The sequence below is a fragment of the Carassius gibelio genome, chromosome B23 (assembly GCF_023724105.1).
Source record: "Carassius gibelio isolate Cgi1373 ecotype wild population from Czech Republic chromosome B23, carGib1.2-hapl.c, whole genome shotgun sequence".
In the NCBI taxonomy this organism is placed as follows: Eukaryota; Metazoa; Chordata; class Actinopteri; order Cypriniformes; family Cyprinidae; genus Carassius; species Carassius gibelio.
The window spans coordinates 13,325,146-13,336,721 of NC_068418.1; the positions used below are offsets into that span (position 1 = coordinate 13,325,146).

Below are 11,576 nucleotides of genomic sequence, written 5' to 3' on the forward strand. Positions count from 1 at the left end.
CACTTAAAATTTAATTTCATCATTCATTTATTAGATTTTTTTTTTTTTTTTCACAAAATGAGTGACTGGAAACTTTTCTGCGGGAAAGCCTGACTGAGCAAGGATCAGAGGGTCGAAGAGAGGGTCCAGTGCAGATTTAGATTGAGCATTCCGGAGTTGGACATAAGAAAAGGGAGCCTGATAGGGTTGAATTGGAGATAAAACATGTATATGGAGTGGCCTTTCCTTTCTTGGTCCATCTTTATTTAATGAAGTAAGCGATAGTTTCACTATCAAGTATAGACAAATCAGAGATTGTCAGGTGAAGTCTGGGGTTGAATTTAGGGGTTATTGCAATTAATGAGAATCTCAGAAAACCAAAAAATCCAATAAAACATGGCATCTAGAAATGAGAATCTGAGATTTTATGATATTAGGCACAGGAGGTGGTTCCAGAGTGGCAGCATTCAGTGCAGTAGGTAGAGGGGCCACTGAAAATAAAGTATACTGAGGTGTAGTTTGGGTAGAAGTTAGAAGGAAGATAAGGAGGGGGCGTAACCATTTGCAGAAGCTGCCTCACTCACCGATTAGTCCCTGATGCTTGGGGAATCCCATAGGAAGAGGAAGAGAAAGATGGAAATTAGGGAGGAGGCCAGTATGCTTGCTTGGGCATCTGCAGCAGGGGCTTCTGACCATTGATGGGGAAAAGGAAAAGTGGAATGTTAAAAATAAGGTGTCTGAGCTTGAGCAACTAGCAGAGGCAGCCTCATGCTAGCATCCGGAGGTAGAGTGGAAATGAATGGAGGTTGAGAAGCCACGCCAGTGGGCGATGTTACATGCAGTGATTAGCTGAGAGGAGGAGGGAGGCAGTGCAATGTGAGAACCATCTGAATCTGGGACCTAAACTTGCTTTGTCTTGAAGCTCAAGGAGAGCCGGAACTTGATCTGGAAAACAACGTCATTTTAAATGAAGTAGTGAGCTATGAGGAAGAGGAGCATGGGCTGCAACTGTCAGCAGAGACAGCCTGACGTTTAAATCATCTTCTATGGGAGCAGGAGGCCACTGAAAAGAAAAATTGGTCATTAGTAACTAGAGAAAAAGCCTGAGATGTGTTGGCCTGAGTTACAAGTGGAGAAAGCCTAATGCTTCCTTCAGCTGCTGTAAACCACGGGGAGGGAGTGGATTGGATTGACATCCCGAAGTGCCTGTGTATCCTGCATGGCTAGCAGAGGAAGCCTCATGCTAGCATCTGCTATGCAAGCTGAAGGCAGCTGAAAAGGAAAAGGATTAGAAGTAGCAGAGGGAAAAGACTGAGATATGAGGGCATGCGTTGCCAGCATAAGCAGCTGTAGTCCATGGGGGCTTGTGATATTCAGGGGGGAAATGCTAAGGGGCCTGTGCAGCATGCACAGCTAGCAGAAACAGCTTCACAAGCATGTGTTATGGGAGCTGGAGACCACTGAAAAGAGAGAGTGGTTAGTAGCAGGAGAAACAAAATACATGCTTTTCCTCTTAACCACACAAAAAGCAGCAAGTACTGAAACATCTACACAGCCAAGCAGCTCATCAGCTGGTATAGACATGGAGAGAGGTGCCTAACAGTATGCACAATGCATGTAAATTAGGTTGCCAGTTGAACTTGTTCAATCATTTTTATGTTTTTTTTTATACTCCTTAGCTATTAGTTTGTACCTATAATTTTAAATTATTTAGGTACAGCGTTGAACTTAATTTGTCAAATCAATTTCCATCCTATCGATCTGAGTATGATGAGGGATTTAAAAACAGGTAAAATGACAGTGAAAATTACAGAAATGTGAGTAATTTCATTGTATTCTACAAAATTGACATCACCATCCATGATGTTATCTTCTTAACCTTTATTTAAACAGGAAAGTTACACTGAGGTTAAAACCTCTTTTACAAGTGAGACCTGATCAAGACAGGGTCGAATAGCAGAATTAAACATATAACAAGCCACAATGAAAACAAAACAACATTATCATTTGATACAACAGAAAACTCAACAAACAAGTCTCCACAACAAAATATAATACAACACTGAAACACAGCACAGCAGCGCATACATTTAGATATTACACAATACCTTACATAATACTGATCACAGATACGACATTATTAAATCATACGTTTAAAAAAAGGAGTTAAGTGGTAGAAGACTTGGCAAAACAATTGCAATTAGCAGTGAACAGATCCTTTGTTCTATGTTTAAAATAATTTAAAGAGATGAGGGATTGTAGTTTGAGTTTGGACTGCACATCATTCCAAGACCAAGGGCCATAATAAAACAGGCTTAGCTTTCCAGCCTCTGATCTAATAGCTGGCACTTTGAACTGTAGGCAGTTATGTGACCTGAGATTATGACTGCTTTGAAATGATAAAAATTTCCTATTTAAATAATTTGGAAGTTTTCCTAAAATAACTTTGGAAATTAAAATATACCAATGTTCAAGCCTGCACAAAGGAAGGGATGACCATCCTACCATACTGTACAATATACAATGTGTCCTAAAACTAGAGTTAGTGACTGTAATGATAAAAACTCCATAGTCGTCGGGAAGAAGGAGGCGGGAACCAGCGCACAATCAAATAACACTTTAATTATTCAAAATAAACACAAAACAGTGCACCAGCCCCTCACGGACGACTGGTGTGCATAAATTAAAAGCAAACACATAAAATATGGCACAGGCCTGGTCCTCTCTCGTCCTTCACGATCGTCGCTCCAGTTTTATATCCTTCCATCTCCCATCTCTGGCGAACGGTGCCGACTCCTCTGCTCCCTCACGCGGCCGCCCTCCATATCGTGGGCGGCCGGCAGCGAGCTCGCCCGTCCCCGGCAACTCGCTCCAGTCCACCGCCTCGAGCGTCCATGGCGGCACACTTCATCACCAGCTCGAGGGCACCGCGGATTCACCACAGCGGCGAGGGATCTTCAGCAGCACGTCCCTCCTTTTCCCGGGCTTCGGCACCACTGTAATGATAAAACTTCCTAATCATCCGGAAGAAGGAGGCGGGAACCGTCGCACAACCAAAATGAAACTTTTATAATTCAAAATAAACACAAAACAGCTGGTGCGCATAAATAAAAAGCAAACACATAAAATATGGCCCAGGCCTGGTCCTCTCGTCCTTTACGGTCGTCGCTCCAGTTTTATATCCTTCCATCTCCTACGTGGGACTCGAGACCGGCGGTGGGGCACAGGTGCAGTGCATCTCCAATCACTACACCTGGCCTCACTCCTCGTGCCCACGTCTCTCGGCCCCGCCCCACTCGTCACATACCCCCATCGCCCCTCGCAGGCCGGGGGTACCCTCGAGAATGCGCTCTACCCCCATCCCTCCGGGGTGGGGACCGCTCACGGGGACCTGCGGGAACCTGGGGGTAGGACAGACGAGGCGAGAGAAAAGGAGATGGAAGAAGGAGCAACAGGGACGAGAGAGGGGAGAGAGGAAAAAAAAAAATTCGGGTTCCCAGACGCACTGCTGCTCGGTCCTCCAGCAGCTGGGTGATCTCCTCCGCGGTGCCTGGACGGCCCTCGGCGGACGGCACGACACTCCTCCGCTGCCCGGTGGGCGGCGACGGCTCCTCCGGTTTTGGGCAGCCGGCAGGAGTCCCCCGTTCCCTGCTCCTTCCCATTCAGGCGGACGGCAGCAGGCTCCGGCTCTCTGGCGAACGGTGCCGACTCCTCTGCTCCCTCACGGACGGCAGCCACCCCTCCATATCGTGGGCGGCCGGCAGCGAGCTCGCCCGTCCCCGGCAACTCGCTCCAGCCCACCGCCTCGAGCGTCCATGGCGGCACACTTCATCGCCAGCTCGAGGGCACCGCGGATTCACCACAGCGGCGAGGGATCTTCAGCAGCACGTCCCTCCTTTTCCCGGGCTTCGGCACCACTGTAATGATAAAACTTCCTAATCATCTGGAAGAAGGAGGCGGGAACCGTCGCACAATCAAAATGAAACTTTAATAATTCAAAATAAACACAAAACAGCTGGTGCGCATAAATAAAAAGCTAACACATAAAATATGGCCCAGGCCTGGTCCTCTCTCGTCCTTTACGGTCGTCGCTCCAGTTTTATATCCTTCCAACTCCTACGTGGGACTCGAGACCGGCGGTGGGGCGCAGGTGCAGCGCATCTCCAATCACTACACCTGGCCTTCTCGTGCCCACGTCTCTCGGCCCGCCCCACTCGTCACAGTGACATATCTGAGAGCAGAGTGCTAAAGGGGGTCAAGTTTGGACAAGGTGGACAGAGAGGCAAATCTGTAGATAGTATCCCTGTAATCAATCTGAGACAAGAAAAAGGCTAGCAATTAAGCGTTTTCGTGAAGTCAAGGAAAAACAGGACTTTAGCCTATACAAAAAACCCAAAGTGAATTTTCTTTAAAGTATTTAAAGTTTAGGTTATTATCCATCCAAAATCCCAGATTTTTGTAATTATCTACAGACTGGATACAAACTCCATCCAGTGAGATGATGGAGACGGATGGTAGCTTTGTTCGCCCAGTAGTAAAAGCCATAACTTTAGTTTTATGAGGGTTTAACAACAGCTTCAAATCTTGTAGAGCATATTGCAGGGTTTCAAAATCTGTCTGCAAATTTGAAAAGGCTAACTCAGCTGTGGGAGCACAGGAATACAAAACTGTATCATCTGCATACAGATGATACTTACAAAATTTAAACTTATCACAAATATTATTAATATAAACTAGGAAAAGCAAGGGTCCCAAAACTGAACCTTGTGGAACACCCTTCATAACAAGAATTAAGAAGAGAATGAGAATGATTCGTCTGTGATGATTAAGCCTGGAGATAAAGTGAAAAGGCGTATGCTTAGGGCTGGCAGGTTGAGACAGAGGATACGATAAATCCCCAGTATAGATCTCCTCGTTGTACCGAAAAAATTTAGTCTGTGATTATTAAGGCCAAGGGAGCAAAACTGAGTGCCAAAAAACTTCGTAGGACAGAGGTAGGAAGACTACATATATATACAGTGGGGCTCGAAAGTTTGGGCACCCCTTGCAGAATCTGTGAAAATGGGATTAATTTTCAAAAAATAAGAGAGATCATACTAAATGCATGTTATTTTTTATTTAGTACTGTCCTGAGTAAGATATTGTACATAAAAGATATTAACATTTAGTCCACAAGACAAAAAAATTGCTGAAATTATTAAAATAACCCCCTCAAAAGTTTGGGAACCCTTGGTTCTTAATACTGTGTTCTGTTACCTGATGATCCTCGACTGTCTTTCTGTTTTGTGATGGTTGTGCATGAGTCCCTTGTTTGTTCTGAACAGTTAAACTGAGCAGCGTTCTTCAGAAAAATCCTTAAGATCCTGCAGATTCTTCAGTTTTCCAGCATCTTTGCATATTTGAACCCTTTCCAGCAGTGACTTTATGATTTTGAGATACATCTTATCACACTGAGGACATTTGAGGGACTCAAACACAGCTATTTAAAAAGATTCAAACATTCACTGATGCTCCAGAAGGAAACAATATGCATTAAGATCTGGGGGGTGAAAACTTTTGAACACGGTGAAGATGGCCAAATGTGTCTTATTTTGTTGAAATATATTTTTTTTAAATTTAGTTCTGCCCTTCGTAAGCAACAGAAGATACTTGGTATGTAGGTAGGTATGTTTCCCGGTACACAAATTAAGTACAATTTACCTTGATCTTCAAATTCCAAAAGTTTTCACCCCCCAGCTCTTAATGCATCTTGTTTCCTTCTGGAGCATCAGTGAATGTTTGAATCTTTTTTAAAGGTTCCCAAAATTTTGAGTGGGGTTATTTTAATAATTTCTGCAATGTTTTTGTCTTGTGGACTGAATGTTAATATATTTTATGTACAATATCTTACTCAGGACAGTACTAAATAAAAATAACATGCATTTAGTATGATCTCTCTTATTTTTTGAAAATTACTCATATTTTCACAGATTCTGCAAGGGGTGCCCAAACTTTCGAGCCCCACTGTACATTTGTAGTGCTAGTTAAGATGGTTAGCTAAACAAATTGGATGATTATCTGATCATGCTCCTCCCGAACCTTGTTAATAAAACATCATTAAATTATTAATCATGACAATGCAGGATTTTGCAATGAGATACTGGAGAGATCAGGGCGCTCCTGTGGAGAAGCTGAGGATGGGCTTTGCTACATATGGAAGAACATTTCGCCTGTCTTCACTTTCTGGACCCAGTGGAGTTGGAGCTCCAGCTAATGGTTCTGGATCAGCTGGAAACTACACCAGAGAGGACGGATTCTGGTCCTATTATGAGGTCTTACCTTCAACCTGAACACATGCATTTACTGTACATTACAGCTTGTTATTTGATTGTGTAAAATAAAATCAAAAGAGTAATGAACCAATAATCTCCCATCAGATCTGTACTTTCCTTCAAGGAACCTCTGTGGAATGGATTGAAGATCAGAAAGTTCCTTATGCAACAAAAGGACAAGAATGGGTGGGATTCGACAATAAGGAAAGCTTTGAGATAAAGGTTAGGATATATCATAAAGATTGGGAAATACATGAAATGTAATGCAGCTCTCATGCTCAAAATAACTCCATCTGTTCTGCTTCAGGTGAACTACCTAAAGAAGGAAAAGTTTGGAGGAGCTTTCGTCTGGGCTCTGGATCTTGATGACTTTAAAGGACAGTTCTGTGATCAGGGCGAATACCCCCTCATTGGACATCTCAGCACACTTCTTAATAGAGGTACATCTTATATCTTAATCAAGCTCATTATTGTCACAGAAGGGGAAAAAAAATCATGCTTTGGTAAATCAAAATTATGACATGAACAGACTTTAAAAAACTTACTTTATAATTATGAGACAAGAATTTGAAATGATGAGATACTAAGTTATAATTATAAGACAAAAGGTAGAAACTGAGATTCACAATTATGATTTATATTAAATATGAAATATATTATGATCTGTCATAATTATAAATTCACCAATCCATAATTTTTTCTTTCAAAGATGATCTTCCATACATCTGATAAATCATTATAATTAATATTGTGATTGCCTTTTAAGTACTTTTTAAGATGACAAAAAGAATAGATCTACAATCAGGTCTGTTTCTTTATCTGTCACAGTTTATTTTGTGATAATGACTGACTGACTGTACAATAATTATAATGAGCAGTGCTACTCTCATTAAATTAGTGCATATCTGTAAAATATTGATTTAAGAAATTTGTACATAATGGATAATTACCGCTACATAATTTTAAAGCTTCTGCTATTCCAGGAAGTTGTGTAATAAAATAGATTTATCACTCAAAAAAAAAAAAAATGTTTATATATATTTTAACTAGTATCTCCTCCAGATTTCTCAACTGTCTCTCCAAATCCAACACATGAGCCTGGTAAGACCACAGCATCCAGCGCTGGATCTTATGCCACAAGACCTCATGTTCTAATCGCATGTCCCATAAAATGCATTGCCCTGATGGGACTGTCTTCAATCCTGGCTGCATGTGCTGCGACTGGCGTAAGAATGAACCTCATGTTGTCACTGTTCCACTCCTACTAGGGAAATGTTTAGAACTTTGGCAGGGTTTTGCAAAACTATTTGGTATCAGTAATTTCACACTTTACCTTTACGTTTTCTGTTAAGGTTTTTTTTATTTTAAGACATATATGATATAATACTACTTTAATAAAATAATATGCTACATTTTGTTGTTTCTTTAAAAAAGAAGCACAGTCTTACTTGCCTGATTAAAACTTACCTGATATCCGCTAATTTTTACATTTAAAGTGGAACTGCTTTAGTAACCTTGACATTATTATTTTTTATGCAAAATCTGTGTGTTTTTATCACGATGTTAGAATATTTATTCAAATAAAAAAACACCCATCTACTGTATTTTTGTTAGTAAACTAAACAAATAAACAATTAACCACCTTGAGATAATTAAAACTATTTATGTAAAATATTTACTGTATAATATTTATTTTGTGATCCGTAATCAATGATGTCATTCAAAGTGACATTTAAATAACCAATAACAATAACTTTGTGTTGAGCAACAGGTTTGTGATGCAGGTGATATGCAGAGATAAATGTGCAGAGATAAATCACTTCTGTCTAACAACATTTTAATTAATAATCTACTGGCAAAATGGGTGCCCCAAGCAGGATTGTATTGTTGTGCCCACCTTTCTCAAATATCATGAAAACAACAACAGCAACAAAAACTAGAAAAATAGAAACTTTAATAAAAAAATTTTTTTTAAGTAAATAAATTTGTATTATTTACAAATTACAATTGTAACTCTCGACATTTACCTGGCTTATTATGACTCTTCATTCTTCAGGATCCCTTTTCAGGCATTTGTAATAACATGTTATTGTATATTTTGTATTAGCCTACATTATGTATTTTAACAGTGTTATTGTGGTGGTGAAATTATTTCTGACATTAAAACTCATTATTAACATCAAAAAAGTTTCCCAGAAATTTACCTGAAAGTGATACAATGGCCTCATCTTTACCTGTTTTTATACAGTCTTTTGTTTTTACCTAAATTATTTTCAATGTGCTCCTGTGGCTCAAGTGGTAGAGTGCTGCATTAGCAGCACAAGGTTTTGGGTTTGATTCCCTGGAAAAACATGTTGGGTAAAAACTGTTGATGCACTGTAAATTGCTTTGGATAAAAGTGTCTGATAAACATACAATCTATATTAATAAATATCTAAAATGTATAAAGTGTGTATTGTATTTGACATGTAAATGAACACATTACAGTTGTTTTCATGACTGTAAGTCTTTCTCCTCAAATGCTATTGAGCTTCTAAGGAAGGAAGGATGACAACAGAGACACTCTCCAAGTTGCCAATGGACTTCAACCAACCGGTTTGATTAGAAATACAAAAAGTGTATATGGCATTAGCTATAGTACTGTATAAAGTCACTTTGGATAAAAGCATCTGTCAAATGCATGAATGGATTCACATTAGGGTGTGTAGCTGATGATGCATTTTTGGGTGAAATCCCCCTCGAGAGTGAAGATGTGCAGAGCAAAAGTTTATAGCTATCAGAATTATACTGAATCAGATTGAATGAGTCTTTTCAGAAGAATGAGCAAATGAGTAATTTAATACATTACATAAACAGTTAAATTCTTTTTAGATTACTTACGTGCTAACTAGTTTATTAGATTGATCTAAATAGAATATTCCTGTATCATATTGATTAAAAAATCCCCTTAACTGTCACTCACATTTTTGAAATTTTTTTAGTGCACAATCCAAACTTAATTTTTTATAATTCATGAATGAAAACATTTTGTAACATGATATTGATGTACCATTTACATGGTAATGCAATGTATGGTTTTAAAATGGGTTTTAAAGGATGAATTTTGAGATTTTAAGTTTTCAGTTGATAAATCATTTCTGATGATTTCTAAAATGTGATAGAGAAAAAGGCAACAAAGAAGTTTTTTTTTTTTAACAACGGTCAGAACTCCTGTTATAATTTAGATTTTTGAGGGTTCACTCTTGTATCATCAGCTCCTCGGTTCTTGAATCGGACGCGTCTGACAGAAAGGGTTCTCGGTTCAGTGTACTGGTTATCTGAAAACCGATGCAACCGGTTCTTGACTCGAGAGCGAGAAATGCTCCGGCAGTGGGCGTGTACATTTGTTATCTGGCTCTGCTGCACAAATCCCCCCCCCCCCCCCCCCCCCCGGCCTTTATTTAAGACCGGCCTTTATTTGTCCGTGTTGACCATGCCCCCGGCCACTATAAGAGGCCCGGCGTTTATTTGACTACCGGTTTTTATTTGAGGAATTACGGTATTTTATTTGCTTGCATGTCATGTGACCATTAACCAACATTAAAGAACTGTGAGCATGCATATGCATTACTTATTAACTTATTACCTTAAGTTCAAGTAAATATATTAAGTGAAAGAGGTTCATCTGACAAAAAAGTTTGGAAATCCCTGCATTACATCTAAATGATGTTTTAATTAACAAGATTCGGGAGGAGCGCGTCAGATACTTAGCCTAATCGACACAGGTGGACCATAATCAAGTAATCAATCCCATAGTATAAATATCGCTAACTTACCTCTATCCATTGATGGTTTATCAGCATGCTGGTTCGCTTCATCTGTCACCTTATCACAGACCCAATTTTCCTACCAATGAAGAGAGCTATACCGGGGATTTATCAGATCTGCTGCTTTTGCGATCATTCCTACCCAGCCAAACACGGCCGTTGAGCACCATTAAGTGTCATCGCGACAGCTGCTCTCTTCGCCAAGCCACACGTTGTGGGCAATAGGCCGTGTTAGCTCCGAGCTCACCTCGCTCGACACAACGATCGTGCCACCTGCTGATCTGGAGTGTGGAGTGCGCATAAATTTGGAAGAAAGACACAAACGTAGTTCCGTCGAATGACTATGCCACTTTTAACCACGAAGCCAGAGTCTTCCAAGACATTACATCCGCCTTACCGCGCACGTTTAAACCTTACTGAAATTATAGAGACATAAGTTCCATGATAGGTAAAAATAATAATAATAATAATAATAATCGATAGCCTGAATGCACTGTAAGTCGCTTTGGATAAAAGCGTCTGCTAAATGCATAAATTTAATTTTACATTTTACTTTCCATGCAAGTATTCTGTCAGGACCAATTTATTTAGGGACCTATTTCACCATTCACTGGCGTGATCACTCAAAATTAATCTAAAACGCAACTGCCCTCGTGTTTTGACGCAGGATAGCAAGTGTGAGCAAAATTTCTGTTGCCTTTTTAGGACCGTAATACAAAAAACAGGCAAGTAAATATCTTTAGAAACCACTTGGAAGCAAATAGCACATATACTGCTATTAACCTATTTGCTTGCAAGCATCGCCAACGGCCCCAGTTTATTATTGTTTCACTTTCACAGTACGTTAAACATCACTCTATTACTTGATATGGATAAACCGTGTATCAATTGAAAGTCTAAAGACTCTGGCTTCTATATTTGACCAATGTTTCAATAAAACATAGTTTCAGTGACAGTCATTTAGTAATTTATGTCAGGAAAACAATTCAGATTCCTGAACGGTAAACATCGAAGTGTCAGCTCATGGACAAATGTTGACCATGTTTCTAGTCAGAAAGAATCATGAGCAGAAACATTTATATTTTGAGTATGTAATTTCTGTCTCCATGCCAAAAATGGGGGGTGACTGGTAAAGGGTTAACGTTACAGCTATAATCATGTCTTTCGCTACAACGTCTTACAAGACTAAACATGCTTCATTGTTTCCAAAAACCTCTGTTTCCACAGTCCATACTACAACGTGTAAACAGCGTTCTTAACGTATCCACCCTGGAGACCGTCTAAAAAGGTTGGAGGCCAAACGAGAGGAAAAACGCTTTTCCAACAGGAACATAATAATGTGGACAAGGCTTGAGAAATTGTCAAATCAGGCAACCAATTTCTAAGCTGGCAACACAGTAGGCTAGCCATTCATTTTTAGCTTGCCCCATCAAATGTTACTAAACCTTTTTACTCTTCCCGCAGCCAACATTTACAGCAG

General features: G+C 39.9%; 1 protein-coding gene across 2 annotated transcripts in view; it reads left to right on the plus strand.

Annotated features, from left to right (window-relative positions):
- LOC128011227 (acidic mammalian chitinase-like) overlaps positions 1-8,738 on the plus strand; it is a 40,204-nt gene extending 31,466 nt beyond the window's left edge. For both annotated transcript variants that reach the window (XM_052593410.1, XM_052593409.1), the window contains exons 8-11: positions 6,102-6,290; positions 6,396-6,512; positions 6,598-6,730; positions 7,353-8,738. In XM_052593410.1, coding sequence (XP_052449370.1) covers positions 6,102-6,290; positions 6,396-6,512; positions 6,598-6,730; positions 7,353-7,558 — 645 coding nt within the window. In that variant the 3' untranslated portion in view covers positions 7,559-8,738. The remainder of the gene's footprint in view (positions 1-6,101; positions 6,291-6,395; positions 6,513-6,597; positions 6,731-7,352) is intronic.
- Positions 8,739-11,576: the final 2,838 nt, after the last annotated feature.